We start from the raw sequence: 23,227 nt of genomic DNA, 5'->3' as shown, positions 1-23,227 counted from the left end.
ATCTTAACCTAGATTGAGATTTGCTCAATGGGTAATTTAGTCAATGCTTAGAAAGTGTCTAATTTAAGGCTTTCTTATATCTTGCACATTGCAAAGTACGTCATCAAAAATGGGGAAAAATAAGTGTCGTAGTGGAGCACAGCCTTAAAAGAGGTCAGAAGACTTGTGCAGAATTAGTTTGCCTAGTGTAGCACAGCAACCCAGTATTGTAGTTTACCAGGAAGCATCACACTAATAAATTTGCATACAAGACACAAAAGGCAATGCCATGTACAGTGGTGTGAAAAAGTGTTTGCCCCCTTCCTGATTTCTTATTTTTTTGCATGTTTGTCACACTGAAATGTTTCAGATCATCAAACAAATTGAAATATTAGACGAAGATAACACAAGTAAACACAAAACGCAGTTTTTAAATGAAGGTTTTTATTATTAAGGGAAAAAAAAATCCAAACCTACATGGCCCTGTGTGAAAAAGTGATTGCCCCCTAAATCTAATAACTGGTTGGGCCACCCTTAGCAGCAACAACTGCAATCAAGCGTTTGCGATAACTGGCAATGAGTCTTTTACAGCGCTGTGGAGGAATTTTGGCCCACTCATCTTTGCAGAATTGTTGTAATTCAGCCACATTGGAGGGTTTTCGAGCCTTAACCGCTTTTTTAAGATCATGCCACAACATCTCAATCGGATTCAGGTCAGGACTTTGACTAGGCCACTCCAAAGTCTTCATTTTTTTTTCTTAAGCCATTCAGAGGTGGACTTGCTGGTGTGTTTTGGATCATTGTCCTGCTGCAGAACCCAAGTGCGCTTCAGCTTGAGGTCACGAACAGATGGCCGGACATTCTCCTTCAGGATTTTTTGGTAGACAGCAGAATTCATGGTTCCATTTACCACAGCAAGTCTTCCAGGTCCTGAAGCAGAAAAACAGCCCCAGACCATCACACTACCACCACCATATTTTACTGTTGGTATGATGTTCCTTTTCTGAAATGCTGTGTTACTTTTACGCCAGATGTAATGGGACACACACCTTCCAAAAGGTTCAACTTTTGTCTCGTCAGTCCACAGAGTATTTTCCCAAAAGTCTTGGGGATCATCAAGATGTTTTCTGGCAAAACTGAGACGAGCCTTTATGTTCTTTTTGCTCAGCAGTGGTTTTTGTCTTGGAACTCTGCCATGCAGGCCATTTTTGCCCAGTCTCTTTCTTATGGTGGAGTCATGAACACTGACCTTAACTGAGGCAAGTGAAGCCTGCAGTTCTTTGGATGTTGTTGTGGGGTTTTTTGTGACCTCTTGGATGAGTCGTCGCTGCGCTCTTGGGGTAATTTTGGTCGGCCGGCCACTCCTGGGAAGGTTCACCACTGTTCCATGTTTTCGCCATTTGTGGATAATGGCTCTCACTGTGGTTCCCTGGAGTCCCAAAGCTTTAGAAATGGCTTTATAACCTTTTCCAGACTGATAAATCTCAATTACTCTGTTTCTCATTTGTTCCTGAATTTCTTTGGATCACAGCATGATGTCTAGCTTTTGAGGATCTTTTGGTCTACTTCACTTTGTCAGGCAGGTCCTATTTAAGTGATTTCTTGATTGAGAACAGGTGTGGCAGTAATCAGGCCTGGGTGTGGCTAGAGAAATTGAACTCAGCTTTCCAAAGATGTGATAAACCACAGTTGATTTATGTTTTAACAGGGGGGGCAATCACTTTTTCACACAGGGCCATGTAGGTTTGGATTTTTTTTCCCCTTAATAATAAAAACTGCATTTTGTGTTACTTGTGTTATCTTTGTCTAATATTTCAATTTGTTTGATGATCTGAAACATTTCAGTGTGACAAACATGCAAAAAAATAAGAAATCAGGAAGGGGGCAAACACTTTTTCACACCACTGTATGTGCTTAAACCCAGAAAATGAGCTTGGATAAAATGCATACAAATAATTCTACATTTTCCAACACATATCCTCCATGTTACACAGGCCAGTTCTGAAGTACAGTAGTTGAGCGAATTCATTTAGATGTTGAGGAAAGAAATGATTCGGTTGGTCTTGGCTGGCCAGAGGTGCACCTCACCTCTACCCTCGTTAAGTACAAAATCCCATTTTCCCGGCGGAGAACAATGGGACATTCCTTCTACTTTTGAGTGAGGAATGACTGTTTTTTTTTCCTTCTTCCTCCTTCCACAGCTGCGAGAGAAGGAGATGGCAGCTGTACCACCCTCGGAGAGTCCTTTCTTCCCATCACTACAGCTTCCATGGAGAAATAGGATTCGTACGCTATGCATGTAACAAGGCCAAAATCCGCCAAAGGTCGCAGCCGACCTGCCCTCAACTGCACCCAGAGTGTGCACAGCGTTTCCCAGCATGGTTCCCCCCTTACACCCAGGCCTCCTTCCAATACACGTGAAAGGGCGGGGAGTTCCCTCAGCTCTGCGACTCCTGCGAGACGGGGCAGTCTCGTGAAGACCGACGAGATCCCAGAGCTCCTGCAGGTGCTCCCCGCTCAACCGACGTCATCGCTGAACAGGTACAGAGTGCTTCCTTCGATCGAGAAGAAGGAAGAGTCCGGAGACATGGCCACTCAAGGCTTAGTGGACAAAACCACCAGGTTGAGCATGTCGGATGATCTCATCATAAAGGCCAAGAACAGTCACGTGGAACAGCAGCGCCTTTCCTCTGCGCACAGGAGGGCGGCGTCCAGAAGCACACCAGAAATGACCGCCCCTGCAGAAGCAAGGGTGTCTCGAGGTCAGAAGAGGCAGCCAGTCAGCAGACACTCGGAGACAGGCGGGGCGCCGCTGGACAGAGAACAAAACCTGCTTCTTGCCGTACGATCTCCGTCTGGAGAGAGATTTCAGCGTCTCTTCCATCCCTCGGACACCCTTCAGACAGTCATAGCAACCGCGGAGGCTGAGCATGGAACCAGCTACGAAGGTGGAATCATCGAGACCATGGAGGTACCCAGAAGGAGCTTCCACAATTTATCCCTAACTTTGGAACAGAGCGGTATCTGCAACAGGACAGTGCTGTGCGTCTCCCAGAAAGCAGACCATTCAGCGGGTTCTGCATAATCGTGCCACACCGATACAGCTTGAATCGGTGCATGATTTAACTAACCCATCAGAGCACTGCGGTTGTATTGTTTTGGTTTCTAAGAAAGTTGAATCATAGTCGATTCAGTTGGGTATTTTTTATGTCAAATGAAAAGACCATTATTTCCGTTCATTTTCTTGTCGCAATCGAGATTTTATGACACCTTTCACAGGACCTTAATGTAACAGCTCTTCATTTCAACAGTAACTGCAATACTTCACAATTTCAATTAAGTTATATTTGCTTACCTCTTCTTTTTGGTCCATGTGAGGTCCATAAATAAATGGTACTTGTGCACCACACACTGGTTTTTCTAGGTTAATATTTATCAGCTCAGTTTCAGTTGAATTCACTTTTTTTATTCCTATTAACAAGCAACAGCTGTTGCTTGACAAAATTATTTTCCATGTTTCTGTTTCATGCTTCTGTGAAGTAAGACGCAAGTAGTATTTAGTCAATAAAATATCTAATACTTTAAACCAGGTGTCCTTAACATTTCTCCTGGGTGCCCTAATCCAACCACTTTTCTAGGCCATCAGTAAATTGTAAGTCTCTAAAGCAGGGCTCTCCAGGCCGGTTCTGCAGGTTGTCTCGGTGTCTTTAAAGCAGCAACACCTGAAAGGCTGAAAGAAGCTGTTAAAACAATTAAGCCAGTAGCCAGCTGTTTTAACTTACGTAGAATTGAGTTGGAATGAAATCCTGCTGATATATTATCCTTCCAGAAGCAGGACTGGGCAGCCCTGCTCTTAAAGACATGGAACAATTTCATTCCAGCCAGTTAAGATGTAGAATAATTTAATTATGCAAGTTAGAGATCAATTAGGACGAAAATTCTGATGGGGAGCAACTATGAAGTAATTACCGTTGATTTATACAGGTGATCTATATGACAAACGCAATGTGGGCTCTCAGGGACCAGAGTTGGAGATGCCTTGCTTGAAAATGAGAATAGATATTGAAAATGAGCTCCTTGAAGATTTAAATGACATTTCTGGTTAGAAGACAGCACTTCTTTTTTTTTTTAGTATATGTTGTGTAATTTAAATAAAAATCTAAAAACAAAAATCACTTCCAAAACTATTTTGAGTGGCTTTCCAAGTGGAATTTAACTTAATTGATTTGATGTCATTGATTTAAGGCCTTTGGAATCAATTTATTCCCTCAAGAAAGGCTGCCGTGGAGAAAATGTTTTGTGATAAATCGTGTTGTCTGCAGCTTTGGTGTGACTTTGTTTTTCAAAACAAAAATGGTTATGCATAAAAATAGAGATTAATTACCGGTACTAACAGGATTAGATGAAACACACAAGATGCTTTCTCTGGAGAATTTCATGTTTATCAATTATTACGGTACTTTTTTATGCCTTTTTCTTCTTTTAATTAAATTCCTGCATTTACAGAAGGCTGAGAGCCCGGGACGAGAATGACCAGCCATACACAAACCCGGGTATTAGGATTAGCCCAGATTTGCTAAATAATCTGTATTAATCATATATGTTCTTAGAGACAAATGCTTTTTTGAAATTTATTGAAGTCCTTTAAAGGAGTAGAATACGTTTAGAATAATGTACATCTACATTTCCCTGTCTAAATCCTACTTGACGTGTTGCCTACCTAATTATCCATACCTTTTTCCCTCTTCCAGACCATCTGAATTTTTAAAACACAGTTTTGATTTTTTTAAAAGCTGATTGTACAAGAAAATAAAATACTAATACATCAAACATGGGATACATTTTTTTTTGTGGAAAATGGAGTTAATGAGGACAGGGCCATTCTTCTTTTGGCTCAAGCAACATGACCTAAGTGGAATTTGCTATGCCTTTTGTGAGGTGACTAAATCTATCAAGCCAGAGAATGTCAAGAATAATAAACATGGAATCATTCCCACTATGTTGTTCAGGATGAATCACCCCTGAGGAACATCCATCCATTTTCTAATCACTTTTTCCAATTCAGGGAAGTGGCGGAGCTGGAGCCTATTCCAGCAATGGGCACAAAGTAGGATACAGCCTGGAAGGGATGCCAGTACACCACCGGGCACACACAGATACATAGCCAGAAAAACAGGCTCGCAGCCAGTCTGGTGTCCTGGCAGTTGTGCTACGCTGCTTGGGGAATCATCCATCCATTTTCTAACCACTTCATCCAATTCAGAGTTGCTATCCAGGTGCAAGGCTGGGTACACCCTGGACAGGACGCCAGTCCATCACAGGGTAGATGCAAATGCCCCCACACTCACACCAGGGCCAATTTTCCCAGAAGCCAATTAACCTACCAACGTTTCTATGGGAGGAAACCAGAGCACCCTGAGGAAACGCAAGCGAACACGGGGGTAACATACAAACTCCACACAGACAGCACCCCAGGTCCAGACTTGAACCCAGGGCTGCGAGGCTGCAATGATAACCACTGCGCCACGGAGCTGCCCTTCTACGGAAAATACCTTTTGCTAACAAGGGAACTAGCTTCAACTCAAAGCGTTTCAGAATACGTTTTGGTGGACATTTGCTTATTAATCATAGCTGAGGCAAAAGAAGAATCATGCAAAGCTGAAAAAAGGTGGCATGCTTCCCTCTTGACCGGAATTTCCAACTCAACGCCCCATCTCGCCTTTGGCGGAAACATTAAACTTGATCATTTAAGCTTATACAGGGCCCTGGGATAAATTGGGGTGCCATCTGTGTGTTCGCATGCATTTCAGCCTGGTGCTCTGGTCTCCTTCCTCCAAAAACATACTAGTAGGTTGAATTAACCTTTATTGCCCCTAAAGGAATTTGTCTTGCACATCAGAAGCTCATAAACATATAATCTAACATATACAACAATAATACACTACAACAGCAGTACATTACCACAATACAAAACAACATTTAACGACATCCCACAATCAGAACTCAGTCCAGTACTAAAAGATTAAAAACCGATGATTAGCTGGTAAAGTGTCTAAAACAACATCAACAATAATAAGATCCCTACCTGCAAACAATCTTTTCGTTGTTCAACAATTCAATGCTTTTAGGTATAAATGAAGTAAATGCTCTCTTAGCCTTCATACAGGGGATTTGTAGGAGAGGACATTCTATTTGAGTAGGTGAGAGGGGTCATGGAAGATTTTAAGTTCAGGATTAATCATATGTCGCTCCGTTAGACATGTTTTTGAGTTCAAGGATGCGCCGGTAATATTGCCACCAGGCCTGATCACTTTGTTAAACTTGTTTTTCTTCTGCAAGGACAAGGCACCTCCTCAGCTCCGAGTACAAAAGATTGAAATGCTTAAAATAAAACTGTCAAATGTTTTTGTATTCCTTTACTGTTGGCAAGATCAGTTCCACTTTCAGTTACAGAGTTCATAGGAAAAGAACATCTCTTTCATTTGTTAACGGGCTTGGAAAATTGGCCCTGGTGTGAGTGGTCACACCAGGTGTCTGTGTGTTCCCTGCAGTGGACTGGTGTCCCACCCAGGGTGTACCCTGCCTTGCGCCCGTTGCATGCTGGGATAAGCTCCGGCCCCCCCTTGACAATGGACTGGATGAAGCAATTGGAAAAAGGATGGATGGATGGATTAAAGGTCCCATGGCACTGTTTACAGGAGCAGCAATGTTGTTCTGGCTACATTCCACTTTTATTTAACTGGTGAATTAGTTTAGGTCCTTTTCCACCACTGCTGATGCATAATGGCTGCTATGCATCACCCAGTTCTGCACATTAATGACAGATGAAATGGGATCCCACAACAAAATCTAAACTGCTTTAGATTCTAAGGGTGAGAAGTATTACATGAATACAATTTATTATTATTTGAAAAAGAACACCAAATATACTGTCGGTAAGCAGGTATTCTTTATTACAATAAAAGTTACTTAGAAATAACCACAAAACCATTACACACAGCAGTGTAACATACATTTTGTACTGCTGTCATTTGCAGACTCTCTAAATGCAAATGATAAATGCAGGGGCATTTAGAACAACTAATGTCACTCAAGCACTCTCATAACATCTGCAGATAAGTATCCAATTGCAGTCCAAATAAAAATGCATACACCCCATTGTACAAAAAAACCGAACACCAATTAAAAATTCATTTTTTGTCTTCAGTTAAGCTTTTTACAAATTAGAGTAACTGGGTGCAGTCGTTCCTAAAATTTTAGGTACACTTTACATATGCCTAAATTTTTACGCGGTAAAAGTGTCTGAATTCCTGTCTTTGTACAGAACTTGCTGCAAAGAAAAAAAAATACATCCCTCATTTTCTGTCCGAAAAAGCCAATCTGTTCATCTGAAGCAGTTCCAATACTGAGTTTAAACAGGAACATGATTTTAAAACAGGACTTTTTCCAAGTGATCCTTAAAAAGCATACTTCTGCTCTTCCGATTTACAGCAAACTAGAAAGCCATTGCATGGCATTGTAAAGTCTGAATTGAGTGTACCCATACTTGAGTACAGAAGAGATATCGCAGATTAGGAAACAAAAAAGATATACTGTTAAAGGAATGTTAACTGGTACAAGTCATTAAGTAGTTATATTTGGCAAAACATCTTCCTTCTTCAACACTAAAATCAACTGCAGCTCATCAGTCTCAGAGAAACACCCCAGTGATCTAAACTCAAATCATAGATATCTATTGCAATGTGGACCGTAAAGTATCTGACAAACAGCCAATGTCAGTTACATGAAATTTGTTTTTGTAATAACCGGATGGGTAACCAAAGAATCCAAAACATTTTTAACCACCTTTCAGTAAACTTCCAGATCTTTCCCCAACCTTACCCGAAACATAAGTTTCAGTTCTGGCAAGATTCTTATTTTGGGCCAGACTTCTCCAAACTTTAAGAGAAACTACTGACACACTTTTGAGCCATTTCCTTTCATGGTGCTGGGAAGCTACAGTTGAGACACATCACCCAATAACAGCAGTGTCGGAGTTGTAAGTCTTCCACAGGTGAAGGACTTGAAATGAAGCCTTTCGGGACACTGAAAAAATGTTTGAGCAACTGAAATTTCAATTCTTTTGCTTTTCTTAAGCCATTTTCCTTCCTTCCCCCTATCCAGGGTCTACTGAGCAAATGACAAAAGGTCCTAACTACTATTCTGGAGCAAAGGCAAGCAAAACAAGAGCAGCAAAGGTTTTTTGGCTCATGCAAATTCCTCTAAATTAGACTCAACAGATACTTCTCAGAAACCAAAGAGTTAGTCATTCATCTTCCACAGGATGTTTTTTTTTGCTTAAAATCGGACCATGCGGTGCAACAGATCATCTTTTATTTCAGTGCTTTACTTCTATCTGTGGTCAAACTGCTAAAAACAAAGATCCAGCCAAAACCAAACCACCAATTCTGTCACTTTATATGGAATATAGTTGACATTTAGAGCTACTGACCTGAAGTTAAAATATTTTGCTTTTAAGGCTAAGACCTAATTACAATCTGTTGTAAACCCCTTCTTTCATCATCTAGTTATTTTGTTACAAAAAATAAAATATTTCCCTAGAGCATTATACCATCCAATTGCAAAAATTTGACATGAGGTATAAGATTCTTTTATGCTGAAGTTGTTTCCTTTGCTGGCTACACAACATGACAATTTGAACCCCAGTCCAACATGTGCAGAAGTACAAAGCACTCGACGAAATAGGCTGGAATAGATTTTCTGCTTCAGCCTCCTCAGTTGGCAATTTTCTCAATTTCATCAAGGTCATCTGTGTCCAGTTTTTCTATTTTTTTGTCTGTTGGGGGGAAAAAGGTTTCAGTTAAAATTCCTATTATAATGGGAGAACTGAATTGCAGGTTCTGTCTCTTAGACAATAAGTTTCTTTTAACCAAGTCCGGCCTCCACAGTAGGGCATTAAAAATGTCACTTTCAGGAAAGCACAGGTGTTGATCTGAACGTCAGAACTACATACAAAAATGGGTTCGGAACATCTGGCTCAACTGAAACTCAACCAGCCTGAATGAGGGTTAGAAGTGTGCTTTCTGTTCCACCACCTTAAAAAAAGATTTAAGACTAATCTCCAGGTTTCTATTGGATTTAAAGAAAAACACCTTAGTATTTCTCTTGTATGTAAAAGGAAAAACTTTGTTCCCAAAAATGCAGACAACATGCAAAAAGCATTTTGAAGGACAAAGAAAACTGATAAGTCTTAAAAACAACCAGCACTTTTGAGTCTGACAGCCACAAGACCATGTTGAATGAACAGGACCTTGATTAACATCTCACCTGCCTGGATTGTGCCTTATTAGTTCTCTCTCCTCAGATTTAGGAGTATGCACTATCCCCTCCTTTTTCAGCTGGAAGCTTGATGCTTCAGATTTAGGCACTGCTTGGAGGGCTGACAGCAATCAGCATAAAATACAAAAGTGCTGACAAAACCCAGTTAACAGGGTCACCATCACTTGGAGAAGCCCACTGTTTGGGGGCTAAAGAGACAGCCCAGGCCTAAACCTGCAGCTTCTAGGCTATAGGGTCCATCTTTCTCTCCAAGTGAATGTCTTCACTGGATTCATCAGTCAGGAGTATTTCACAGGGTGCTGCTTTATCCTCCAGAAAATACCGATACACCTCACAGCTCGCAGCTCGCCCCTGAAAGTACCGAAAAGGCCACCTGCAGCATGCCAGATTCAAAGAGAAAATGACTCCTGTAACCCTACCCACCCCCCCCCAGACCTGTAAGTAAAAGTGAACTTACTGAAGTGCTCTTGGATTCGATTGAGGATATTCATGCTGAACTTGCTGTCGATCATGTTGATGGCCAGCCCTCTCTTCCCGAAACGCCCCGTGCGACCGATTCTGTGCAGGTACGTCTCGTTGTCAGGATTCCCATCTTTATCCACGGGCAGGTCGAAATTGATCACCACGGATACCTGCTCTACATCAATCCCTGCAAATCAAACATGCGCACAGAACTTAAGAGTGACACCAAAGATCTTCATCTTAATCTTTTTCCTTCTTAGTTAACAGATCCCAAACACTTGATCAGTCGTTTCTCAAAGAATCCTCGGAAATCACTGCCAATTTGATTAAGACACCCGTGCAGCAGAGGACTGTCAAGTTGGGAATTTTCCAAAAATCATCTGGGGTTCAAGTATAACTTTAATTCTAACGTGTACAGTATTGTTTGTCCTTTCAGTATATTTATCATCAATTGCTTATCAATCATTAAATATAACATATTTGTGCTGAGCATTTAACCATTTTGGATCTCTTTATATCACCCTCACTCATGCAGTAAGAGGAAAAATGAAAATCTAAATTAAAAAGAATCTGAATCAGCACTACAAGCTGCAGTCTTAACTTATCAGTGTATACTTTAATGAAAGATAAGCTAAAACACACTGCAGGGAAGTCCATCAGGTATCGTGGGACGCTGTCGTTATAAATATCAGACATGTTCATCAGACACAGTTTGGACGGGTGTCCGGAAGGTGCACGATAACCACCTCTGGCGCACACGTTGGTGGTGACCAGCACCTTCTCCTTTCCCTCCCGGAAGCGCTCGATGACCGCGGCTCTCTGCTCCACCATCATTTCCCCGCTCAGCAGGGCGACCTGGTGCCCTTCCCGGGACAGCTCCCCTGCCAGCCAGCCCGCTGTCTTCCTGGTCTGTGGAGGAGAGGGAAGGGGAAAATCCGTGACCATCGGCGTAACCCCCCTCCCCCCCCCCACCAACAGCTAACACTTTGCTAACGTCTTTCCTTTCGATACCGCCCAGTCGGTGGATCTGAAATTATTCATTAGCAGCTATGAACGAATCACTCTAGTGCTGGAGCAGAAAAGGCTACAAGTTGACATGGCTCAAGCATTTACATTCCTCGGGGGCCACTTGCAAAGTCAACCCAGTGAGATTTTCAGAAGTTAAAGTGAATTATGAACCCCAGGGCAAGCAGAAACTGTGGTGATGTGCGATTGAACTAAGACCGGGAGGCACTTTTTTAACAAAGGCTTGTGGGAGTCTGTAGCAAGCACTGGTTAAAACTATTTCAAATTAACACACGAGCAAAATTCGCTTGGTCTAAAGCATGTTTCCAATGTAATAGGGCCGCTTTTGCATCACTGGAAGTTTTGCTGCCTTAATCACAGACAATGAGGCGACACAGTGCTACGCATACATTGATATTCAGTCTCTTTTGTGATGTAAATTGGAGGTTGTACACATTACTGTGTGCTCAGTTTCACCGTGGTCTGAAATGCACTCAGCAATGCGGATTCATTATAGCCCTAAGTGTAAAAATAGCATTGCAGTTCCCCTTTAATTAGGGTCAATGACATAGTCTATCGGCTTGACTATACAGTTTTTGAAAAACAGTTCCTCAACCATGATTGCAGCACAGGAACCTGAAAGGCTTTTTCCTACGAAGAAGGACCAATGGCATAACCTCTTCTACCACAATTTGTTATATACTATAGTGACATTCTTGGAACTAGCAGTTTGGCTACTATTCGAAACTGCAGCATGATTACAAAGTCAATTAAGCCATTCCTTTACTTGGCTGAAGTTTGTTCCAGACTCCCACAACTCTTTGCGTAAGGAGGTGACTTGATTCCCACATTTTCCATTTGTGTCCCCTGGTTCATGTTCTAGTAGGACGTTGGGCAGTCTTTTGTGCAAAGGAGACGTTTCCATTTTCAGTCCTAAAAACACTGGTTAATTTCTACTTCTGAATCTGGGAGACTCTTGATTATTACAAAAGCACATTCCATCTGTACTTACATGACAGAAGATCATAGCCTGGGCAATGGTAATGGCTCCATATATGTTACAGAGCGCCTGGAACTTCTCCTCTTTGCTGTTGCAGAGGACATAGTACTGCTTGATGGTGTCCAGAGTCTCCTCCTCGCGTTTGAGCTTGATGATGTTGGGGTCTGGGACAATCCTCTGTGCAAACTTCCACACAGAATCCTCAAAGGTGGCAGAGAACAGCAGCATCTGGCAATCTTTCGGTAACATTCTGCAAGACGAGGGTTGAAATCCAAGTGTGAAGCCAAACTACCCTGCTAGAAATCTCTTGTCCTGAGGCAGCTCTGAACAAAGATTTAGAATGGCCGTCTAGAATAATACAGAAGGTCGCGCCTATTTTCCCCACCAGTATTCAAAGACGGCTGGAAATAATTGCGTCACTTATCTCATTAAACTTTGGTAACATTGTTACCACTGCACAAAGACTGTAGGATGGGGATCCCTAGTTTGCAACACAACAGAAACCAATTTTGCTGGACAGGCACTGTACATAACAGAGCAAGGCTGAACACACTGTAGAGCTGTCAGAGGTTACAGAATCATGCACTGCGGTGAAAAGGTGTTAGACATCTCGGATGCATCTATCCATTTCCTAATCGCTTCATCCAATACAGGCTCGTGGGGGAGCCGGTTATTGGAAAGCAACAGGTGGGCACACACATTTTCCCAGAAGCCAGTTAACCTGCCAGTATGTCTTTGGAATGTGGGAGGAAACCTACATGAACAGTGGGAGAACATATGAACTCCACGCAGACAGCACCTCGGGAGCTGAACCCAGGGCCCCAGCGCTGCGAGACAGCACCGCTAACCACTGCACCACCATGCTGCTCCATCTTAGATGCAACCAGGAGCGAATATATGTGAAGAGCAAGAAGGATTCACTCCACACCTCTACTAGAGGTTCCTACTACTTAAAAAAAAAACTTTGTTTCTAACAGTATCACTTAGCTTGAGTGAGCCGAAACCAAGTTTGGAATTTAGCAGCTTTTTCTTGTATTGTTCCTCTCTAAATGCTCATTAATCTAAAATACTACAAAACACAAATCAGGATTATGTTCAAAGACAACGGCTACAATTTCATGAGGAGATCGCAAAATGCATTGCCAAGCGGCAAGAAAAACATTTAGATCTAGAAGTAGCATACCAAACCATATCTTTCTAAAAGCTAAGGAAATCTCCCAGGAACTTGCTTTTTTTTTTAACTTTACAACCTCAAGTTATAAAATCAATCTGTCCAAGAAACCACCTGTTATTTGTGCAGGTCTGTCCTCAAGGCTCTTGGCTGGCATCTAAAATTGCTGAGCACTGCTGGAGAGACGCCTCTGTCCCAAACCTCATATAAGGCTTATTAGCAGCTGGTGTCCGTCCAGCTGCTACACGCGGCAGCAGCAGCATTCAAGACAAATACGAGACGACACTTGAAAGTGACAGAGCGAAGAATGATGAGGAATAAAATTATAGCCATGTTTCCTACACGGCTGTAGAGTGTACACAGAGTGATGTATGAGGTTGCATTTTTGGGGAATCTGCCACTTGTTCTTTCTACTTCTATGCGCTCAGTTTTGAAATAGCTGTATGAAAATGGGAAATCAACCCAATAGCAAGTGTTAAAGCATGCACTGCTACTGGTCTTTGTGGCCAGTGTACGTACATTGAGGTCAAGATGGGCAAACTGTAGCATAAATGGAGAAACAATTACATATTACATTTGAAACCGTGAAGATCAAACCGGTTTTGTAATCCTTCTTCTTTGCTGATTGTGCAATGTGCCCTATACGGAAATCGCACTTTCCCATGAGCACCTGATAAACTTTACCAGCCCTGTTGTTTAACGTCTGCTGCCATTTGCCGCTGCTCGATATGGTTCTACAGAGCTAAAGGTGGAAATACTCTTGGCAAACTCTGTACCAGTCCCTCAGTACCATTCCACACAAGTGAGGGTTGCACCAGGGAAAACGCATCTTCTCCATATGCAGGTGTGAGCCTGGCTGGGATGGGTAGCTGGATGGGAGGCCTCCTGGGAAAGCTAAGGTTGCTAAGGTTGCAGGTGTTAATGGGGCCAGTAGGGGGCACTCACCCGGCGGGACACTGTACTGTAAAAAGTACAGTCGGATGAGAAGTAAAACCTAGGTCCTGATCCTGTCACTTCTTGAAAAGAGTAGGGGTGTTACTCCAGCATCCTGGCCAAATTTCCCCCTGGCCTTTACCAATCAATAATTCCCATCTATGAATTGGCTTAACTACTCTGTTCTCCTCCCAAATGACAGCTGGTGTGTGGGGAGCGTTCTAGCGCACACTGGCTACTGTCACATCATCCAGGTGGGACTTCACACTGGTGGTGGAGGGGAGCCCTTTGAGTGGAGTGTCCAGAAAAGCAATATATAAAAGTGTAAGGAATTATTATTATTAAAGATAAAGGATCTACAGGAGGGTTCCTGTTTCAAGTTTCACACATTTTGTGTTACCCTCAGCACTGTATTTAATCTTCTTGTACTCTGGTCTTTGGGTAAGACAAACACTAGGTCCTACTGTAGTGATTCAGCAGTAATATTACATAATCAACACAATTCTGCAGACCCATAGTAAAAGACTCTGCAATACTCTGTGTACATTCATAATCTACCTGGATCCCTCAGAATCAAAAACGTTGGCCGAACTTGCTCATATCGGTATTCTCATCATGAGCTGCCACTATTTTTCTCCGTTCCTCAAAGGGGAGCTCACCTCTGAATGCGAATGCTCTGGTCTTGGTGGCCTTGCGTTGCAATCATGACGTCGGCCTCGTCCAGCACAAACACTTTGATCTTCTTGGGGTCGATGAACTTGAGCTTGACGCACCAGTCCAGCACTGTCCCTGGGGTCCCGATCACGATCTGCTCCTGGATCTTCATGCCCCTCTCCACTGCACGCAGACACACAGACACACTCAGAGATCACTTGTGTTCTACTACAGAGATGGGCGGTTTTATTCTAAGTTTGGAATTGGCATTTTTCTTCTGCGTTCCTAGTTAAAGAAATAGTGTGAATCGGTATAAAGCTTAAGCCTCACAGCCAACCTACAGGGCGAGTGAAATGAAGAACTTGGTGAAAATCCGACAGGCTCGCAGCCAGTCTGCTGTCCTGGCAGGTGTGCTACGCTGCTTGGGGAATCATCCATCCATTTTCTAACCACTTCATCCAATTCAGAGTTGCTATCCAGGTGCAAGGCTGGGTACACCCTGGACAGGACGCCAGTCCATCACAGGGTAGATGCAACTGCCCCCACACTCACACCAGGGCCAATTTTCCCAGATGCCAATTAACCTACCAGTATGTCTTCGGACTGCGGGAGGAAACCGGAGCATCCAGAGTAAACCCACACGGACAAAGGGAGAACATACAAACTCCACACAGACAGCCCCCTGGGCTCAGAACTGATCCAGGGCTCCAGTGCTGTGAGGCAACAATGCTAACCACTGTGCCACCTGCTTGGGGAACCATGTCGACTGCTAATAAAGTAACCCAGATTTTTCAAGAACTTCCCCAAGACCACGCAGGAGTCACAGACGTCCTAAACATTTTTAAACACCTACAAACAGGAAAGATGAGTTTGCGCCGAGAGTGCAGTTTGTTTTAGGAATAGAATTTTAAAAAAGCAAGGAGTTCAAAACTGAACTGACAACACAGGACTGAAAACAAAAGGAATTGAAATAAAATGCTCAATAGACAGGACACTCACATTTATTGCCACGGATGGCGTAAGCAAGTTTTACTTCAGGATAAAACTGCCCCATCTGCTCAATCACCTTCCCCGTCTGTAAAGCCAGCTCGTATGTTGGAGAAACGCACAAACACTGAAAAAGGTGGGGGAAAAGACAACAAAATCAACATCAAAATGATTTTAAAAGTAAATTACCAGGATTACTAGGATTTTGCTTGAGCCAAATGCTCGATCAGAAGCTAATATATTTCAGTTTTCTATCTTGAAGCTTTTTTAAAAACTCTCATTGACGTGCATATATGAAATACAAACAACAAACAACTGAAGTTAAATGATTAAACTTAATTAAGGCTTTTATTATCATTAGTATATCTACTTTCTTTCATTGACTCAAATCAGCATAGAACCTTACCCAAACATCACAAAATAACTAAACTTGTATCAAGGACACCACAGAAATGTAATTCTAAGTAAATTTCTTTATATATATATATTCAGAAGAGAGAAAATATGGAGCCCCTGCCTATCCAAACAATGACTTATTCAACTCACCTGCGGCCACTTGTTTGCAGGGTCCACATGACTCAGCATGGCCAACACAAAGGCAGCTGTTTTACCTGTGCCAGACTGTGACTGCGCAATTAAGTTCTGAGGCCTGAGAACAAATCACATGAAAATGAAAAAAATCAGACAAACATACTGAATCCAGAGTGTAAATTAGACCGTATGACTTGTCTGGTGATTTGTATACAATCTTATTAAAGGCTGTTCTCCAGAATAGACCTCTCCTCTGCTAACTGTATCCTGAAGGTCTTAGCTATATTAAAATACAATACTGAACGATATAACCTCCACACTCGTTTACAATTTTGAGGTCTTTGCATTTTGCATTCTGACGATTCTAAAGGTATTTTTCCTTGAATTCACAAAGCAATCTTTTTCAGAACAGTTATGCATTTCGGGGACTGCACAATCGGACTCAACACTGCAAGTGTTTTTAGGATTTGGCACCGATATTACCTTAATGGTTTTGGAATGACGATGCATGGTTCCCCAAATAAAACGTACATGAGAATGCAGAAGGAAAACAAGGATTCCTTTCCACAACTTGAGAAGGACTACACTTTAGTTAAACATTTTTCAGTTTTCATTAAGTGAAATTCTACTCACGGCTCTGCAAGCATCATAGGTAAAGCATTCTCCTGGATTTTGGAAGGTCTGTTGAAACCCATAGCGTACACACCCTGAAGCAACTGTGGTTTCCTGGGGAGACAGACAAGAGCTGCTCAACACACCTGCGCCCTGACTCCGACATGCAAAAAGGGCAGTTTTGTCTGGAAAACCTCTGGGGGAGAAAGCACGGTCAAGGTAAGAGGTCTTGCAGCAATTCAGAGTCAAGTGCTTATGTTCATTTCACATGAAATGTGCCTGTGACTACTAACACTCTGGGAGAGTGAACCAATCTAATCCTGATCAACTCTCTAGACTGGTAAACGTTACATACAGGTGCTGAAGCTCTGCAGTGCTGGAGAGAACAATTCTTCTGTATCGTAACCACAGCCCCCTCTGATGCTAGAAAAACCATTTCTAAGTCCATGGGCCTCATAACTCTCCTCTGACCGGGACTTACGAACGGTTACAAATGAGAAAAGGTCCAGCTAGCTAGAATTGCTGACATGAATATGGTGAAAATATCTCTTTGGTACTTAGATCATCTGTTGAGTGAGAGCTGTCTTGAAGTGATACGGTAACTGTATACACTTGTGATATAACAGACTGTTAAATACAATATGTGCCTGACAGTCGATCATCATTTGTTAACGTAGTTCAGGTGGGTAGCTGCGTCAGCATGCGTAGGCTGGAAAGGAACAAGAAATAGGTTTATTCCATGCTGAAAAGATAAGAAAGAAAACACAACGTTTTGGCTGTGGAGTCTTCTTCGGGTGTGCGCAGTTGTGAAAGAAAATAGCTGCTGTTAACACCTGGCACCTTGCTCAGGGCTGATCGGCTGATGGGGCTGGGGGGGACAAAAGCAGGGATTCCTTCCGAAATCACCCGTGAATCAGAAAAGAGACTTCTGAAACATAAAACCACATTTGTAATTAATACCTGAAGCACAGTTTTTCCCTTTTGGATTTCCCTGTGCGTTTCTTTTACGTACATTTGTGTCTATATCCACTCAATGAAGACTTAGATAGAGGAAAGTAGTCCTCCTGTACAACTACCACAACAAACTAAAAGATGCAGCCCCATGCTGCTTTACCCAGCATTGTGTGTACGAGACAAAAGCACATAAAACAATTATGCCGTTTTTAAAGTAAATTCGAAACACAACACTTATGTTCCGGTATGGACTTACAGTCTCAGCTCCTCAAAGGATTTGACAGAATACAGCGGGGAGTTAGGATCTCTCTGAAGAACCTCTACTTGGTTGGTGGTGTTCACCAGATTACTGCGGATCAGTTTATTCAGCAGTGACTGCGCGGCTCTGTCCTCTGAAACAGAGAAAATAAAAAAACACAGCTAGATTCAAAGACAAACAGGGTGCTTTTTAAGTTTCGTCTGAGCTCAGAGGAACCTAAAGCAAACAAGAGAAAATATTTTGCTGTTCCCAGTTACCCCAGTTATAGATGCATTTGTCCAAGAACTGTAATCCTATAACGAGGGCATCAAAACTGCAAAATAAATGTCAAACTGCAACCGTTCAAAACCTATTTGGTCAGTTCAATCTAAATGTCCAAAGTAAACCAACATAGTTCCGTGTCTGCCATTGATAATGTGTATTGAAGTATTCAGGATATTTCATTTTTTCAAAACCAGAATGGAACCAGAGAACTATCACTCCAAACATGAACTGAAAAGGAAACGAAAAATCTTGCAAAGCGTTTTGACACTTAAGGTGATTCTTTCATTCGCAAAAGTTGAGAAAAGCTGAGTGAGCTGCAGTTATGAACAACCTGAACTTCAGTTTCAGTAACTTCTGTTCATCTCAAAGTGTGCCCCTTTGGAGAGGTGGGTAAACGCATGAAAACCAATCACCTCTGAGAATCCACATTTAAACCACAGAAAGGGGAAAACACTTCTAAAACAAACATAAGAGTAACATGGACTGGATTTCTGGACTGGAGTTTTAAAAGTATTGTGCAATACATCCTGGATAATATTTGGATGTGTTCCTTCGCTGGGTAAAAAAAGAGAATTGCAGCATTGAAAAGCTATCACGACTACATAAATGAAATTTTCAGAAAGTAAGAAAGGCGCAGAATAAATAAGAATGAAGTTTTATGTCTAACAAACCAAACTAGAAAAAAGCAGATTAGTACACCAAGGCCACGCCAAGGCAGAGGGACAGAAGAAGCAGATATCTAAAAAATGAAAGAAAAGTAGAATGCAATCAAAGCAAGAACGATGTGCATTAGACTTAAATACATCCATTTGTCCATCGTCAGTAATCCTCTTATCCTGATGTAAGTTGTGGCAACAAAGAGTCTATAGGCATAGGCACTCAAGGCAAGACTGGGAGCCTGTGACTGCTTAGACTCTGAGCAGGACAGCAGTCTGTAACAGGGTCATGGAGAAAGGGACAGATCAGCATGTGTCCCCAGCATTTTCGTTTGGGAGATGGGATGAAACTAACACACCTGGTACGAACAAGGAGAGAACATCTTCACTTCTCTAATATTAGAGGATAAAATATTTAAATATATACAAACCTATAAAATGACTTACGTTTAGACAGTATGCAATCTGAATTCTCCTGCCTGTTTAGTTGTAGGATCTAACTTATTTACAAGTGACTGCAGATAAAAAATTAAATTCCACAGCACCAATGCTACAAAACTAACTACAATGTTTTGTTGTACAAACTGCACATATGTCTGAATCTTGCTGATAATGTCACTCCAGTAATTGGTTGCAAAAATGAAACAGGGTTACTTAGAACCTCATACGTGAAAGCATTTAAAATAAACATTGATTATTACTCCTACTGAACTGTGAAGAGACTCTCAACATAGTGCCTCTCTTACAGACAAGCCCAGCTAAAAAGCACTTGACTAAAGTACACCACTTCTCAAAGCTGTCACAATTCTACAAAAACTCGCTCATTTTTTGGATGGCTAAAATTATAATTCAAGATGCCTCCCATCCCCTGAATTCTCAGTTTGCAGTGCTTCCAACAGGTTGATGTGTTGTTCTTTATGTTTGTTGATGAATTGTACATTGTGTATTTTAATTAACTGTATTCATTTTCATTGGGGGAAACCTAAGACAACCTAACATATTTAATATAATTCCAAAGAAACCCCTATCAGTTTCAGGATTTCATTTTCCAAAAATAAACGAGTTAACGCTTTTTATCTACTTAAAGAAAGCGGTCTCAGGTGCTTGCATCATAAAACTTGACGCTTGTGAGATGCTTGTGATGACCAGTGCATGATGGCTCATACCTGCTTAGCTTCAGTGGGCTGCCAGTTATGAGTTGCAGGGTGATATGGCTGCTGGCCAAATAGTACTAGTAATAGTACACCCTATACCATTTTATATAGTTTCTAAACTATATAATAATAATAATAATAATAATAATAATAATAATAATTGCTTACACTTATATAGCGCTTTTCTGGACACTCCACTCAAAGTGCTTTACAGGTAATGGGGATCCCCTCCACCACCACCAGTGTGCAGCCCCACCTGGATGATGCGACGGCAGCCATAGTGCGCCAGAACGCTCACCACACATCAGCTCTCAATGATAAATATCATGATAGCTCTGAATCTAGTATGCTCTTCATAAGATTTAATCTGTCCCTAAACTACTTTCTTTTTACTTTCTAAGAACTAGAGCTAGAGGGCTTCCTCTGAGGGCTCCAGTTTCCTCCAACAGTCCCAAGACACTGGCAGGTTAACTGACTCCTGGGAAAACTGGCCCTGTGAGTGTGTGTGTGTGAGTGTGTGTCTGTGTGTGCCCTGTCCAGGATGTACCCCCTCTTGCGCCCATTGCTTGACAGGACAGACTCCAGCTTCCCTGTGACTCTGAACTGGATGAAGTGATTAGAAAATGGATGGTTCAGTAGTGTATTAATGACCCTTACCACATAGTTCAATCCCTGTTATAGAAGCATTATTAGTATGAGATGGGGTAAACAAACATCAATGTTGATGCAGCCCTTAACTACAAAATACTTTTTTTTGTTACTGTAACTATTTTGAATAATAGGTTATTAAAGTAATGCATCAGATTTTTAATCTGCAGATTTTAATGAGGTGCCACTGACTGGAAAGGTTAAACAAAACATGCGGTCTAAAGTTAAGCTTCCTGTAGAGACCCACCTTTGTCCTCATCTTCTGGTTTGTCTGAATCACTGTCTTCTGGCTTTGTAGTGCCTGCATTGATAAAAAAAAGAGAAAAACGTATAAAAGCAGATTTTTCCAAAGATTTTATATTGAAACAATCAGCTCAATTCACGTCCCATTTTAAAGAGATTTCACAGCGCAGACTTCAATTACTTGAATGAAAAAGTATCGTTCTGCCGTTTCAAAACACTTACCATTTGCCTCAACAGTGGGCTTCTCAGTTTTGGGTTTGTCATCCTTCTCTTTGATTTGCAAGGTACCCAGCTGTAATTAGAATTTTAAAAAAAAGAACACAAACACTCAGGGCCAGGCAATATCACAGAGAGCAGCTTTCAAACAGAGACGGCACGTTTATGACAGAAGAAGCAAAGCACAAAACGCAGTGGATAAACTCATAGCCTTCTGACAAGCTGTATATTGTACAGGACCGCACGCCTAACCTAATTAACTCAGGAAACCCAAAATGTCTCACCCTTCAATTGTCATACACTTTGATATACTTAAGTTCTTTTTAGGGTTACAACTGGGAAAGTGGAAAAAAATCGGACAGCAAATGTTATCTTGTTATTTTGCTCTGTCTTAAAACAATATAAATGAATTTTAGGTCTTGCTCACAAAGCACGGTTCAGACACTGTCGGCCAGTCTAATGGATCGCCTGACTGTGCTCGTAGGAATTTCGAAGCTGCATAATCTGTTTCTAATACAGAACGAATGTTTCTTTTCCTGTTGTTCACCGCACATAGGAATGATAGCTTTCACAATACAGCATTTGCATAAAATCTGAAATCTGGGAGTAAATTAGATAATAAAGTGCAACTAGAAACTTTCCTGAAAGTATCAGTGATCCACTAAAACATAACGTAAGATGCAGTTAAAGTTCAAGCTTGTTTTCAATGAGACGCAACTTTGGAAAATGAGAGTGGAGCTACGCTTTTAAAAGGACTGTCAAGATTGGACCGAGTCGCTGGGCATAAAAAGTCTCATCTCTGATAAGGAGACATCTGTAACTATCCACAAACGTCAGAATATGTTTTCCTATACATATAACGACACCGGTAACAGCGCTCTTGCGTGTCCAAATATCTAAAGCCTTTCCCCCTGTATCCCTTCCAGGCCCTGTGTTTTTTTACAGTAGAAACACCCAGTTGCCACCATACCGACTCTGCAGCAGCTTCTTGTTCGTCTACAGCCAAGGCCCAGGAATCGGTAGCCATAATTCTTCTTTTTGGCTTAAGACAATACCTCTTTCAAGTCAAATTTTCGGCCGAACTTAATTTTTCCAGAAGTAAACCTTATTGTAAACACTCCACCGGCACTCGCTTCCCTGCAACTGTTTCAGCAGCACAACGCGAAAGAAAAAGCTGCGGCTGCGCACATGTAGTACTACACTCAGAGGCTTCCGACTGGAAACTCGGGAAAAAGGTATTTCAGTTCCGGAAAGCGAAGTAGATTTACAGGAACGCGAAACTAAAGCAATGGTAGTTCCCCAGATGATGACGAGCGCATGTACCAGTTTGTAACGCATACAAACATTTGATATGTTAAAGATTAAGCATAAGATGTCAAAATACGGATGTGTACAGTATCCAAAAGCTGATAAAAATCGATCACCTCACTCTCGCTGGGTTCACCCTCGTCCTCTCAACAGTTTGTATTCCTCTTTTGTTGGTTGCTGGTGACTGAGACATTGCTGACTGCAGCAACTAAGGGTGTAAAAAATAACCAGCAACTTCGTGACAAAGCAAGTATAAATGAAAACCGTATGTTAAAGAACAAACACCTGGGAAAAGTCTATTAATCTCCAAAAAGTAATGCAAAACTTTTAAATGCAAAACACATTTAAAAAGTAAGTGCTTGGCTCGGAATATTTATATTACATTTGTTTAGATTCACATAACAGTTTATATATGAGTCAATTTTAATAAAGCTGCACCATTTTAGTGTTGAAAAGAGAAGACTAAATTACAATAGATTGTTTGATTTCTGATATTATTGGTGAAACCCCATTTGGCTGAGAGATGTATAATGTACTAGGAGACCAACTTGATTTTAAAGCAAGCATGAAGTGACTGATGCTTTAACAACAGGCAATATTAGGTGTATTTCCATGTGTGGGGAAATAAAATCTTCTGTAAAATAGTTTTTAATATACAAAGGAACAAGTAATAGGTCTATTCCATGCTGAAAAGAGAAGAGAGAAAACACAATGTTTTCGGCTGTGAAGCCTTCTTCAGGTGTGAGAAAGACAGGGCAGACAGCAAAGATTAAATAGCACAGGAGAACAAAAGCTGGGAGAGGGGACGAGGCAGGAGGGGCAGAGAGGCCACTCAGGAAGTGCAAAGTGGAG

At 41.6% G+C, this 23,227-nt stretch overlaps 2 protein-coding genes across 2 annotated transcripts; one reads left to right on the top strand and one right to left on the bottom strand.

The window, feature by feature from the left end:
• The first annotated feature begins 2,184 nt into the window (after positions 1-2,184).
• On the top strand, positions 2,185-4,809 carry ubxn10 (UBX domain protein 10). The gene has a single exon (XM_088938141.1). It carries the CDS (start codon positions 2,273-2,275, stop codon positions 3,062-3,064), a length of 792 nt encoding a protein of 263 aa, XP_088794267.1. The 5' UTR covers positions 2,185-2,272; the 3' UTR covers positions 3,065-4,809.
• A 2,099-nt stretch (positions 4,810-6,908) lies between these two features.
• ddx19a (DEAD-box helicase 19a) lies at positions 6,909-22,242 on the bottom strand. Its single transcript, XM_088937898.1, has 12 exons — positions 22,038-22,242; positions 21,074-21,143; positions 20,856-20,909; positions 17,884-18,019; positions 16,695-16,787; positions 16,077-16,179; positions 15,543-15,657; positions 14,549-14,726; positions 11,798-12,035; positions 10,527-10,689; positions 9,776-9,967; positions 6,909-8,815 (listed from the first exon to the last, which is right to left on the bottom strand). Exons 1-12 carry the CDS (start codon positions 22,092-22,094, stop codon positions 8,754-8,756), a joined length of 1,461 nt encoding a protein of 486 aa, XP_088794024.1. The 5' UTR covers positions 22,095-22,242; the 3' UTR covers positions 6,909-8,753.
• Between the last annotated feature and the right edge of the window lie 985 nt (positions 22,243-23,227).

Source organism: Atractosteus spatula, chromosome 20 (genome assembly GCF_055471065.1).
Source record: "Atractosteus spatula isolate fAtrSpa1 chromosome 20, fAtrSpa1.hap1, whole genome shotgun sequence".
NCBI classification, from domain to species: domain Eukaryota; kingdom Metazoa; phylum Chordata; class Actinopteri; order Semionotiformes; family Lepisosteidae; genus Atractosteus; species Atractosteus spatula.
The sequence above is the reverse complement of the archived record's forward strand: the minus strand, read 5'-3'. Positions and strand labels throughout refer to the sequence as shown.

Bases quoted from the DNA above. Each gene is read 5' to 3' on its own strand.
- ubxn10 (XM_088938141.1), top strand. From the start codon at position 2,273: ATGCATGTAACAAGGCCAAAATCCGCCAAAGGTCGCAGCCGACCTGCC.
- ddx19a (XM_088937898.1), bottom strand. From the start codon at position 22,094: ATGGCTACCGATTCCTGGGCCTTGGCTGTAGACGAACAAGAAGCTGCT. The intron at 21,144-22,037 runs GTATGGTGGCAA...TTCTAATTACAG, and splicing joins AAGAAGCTGCTGCAGAGTCG to CTGGGTACCTTGCAAATCAA. The intron at 18,020-20,855 runs GTGGGTCTCTAC...TCTCTGTTTCAG, and splicing joins ACCAGAAGATGAGGACAAAG to AGGACAGAGCCGCGCAGTCA.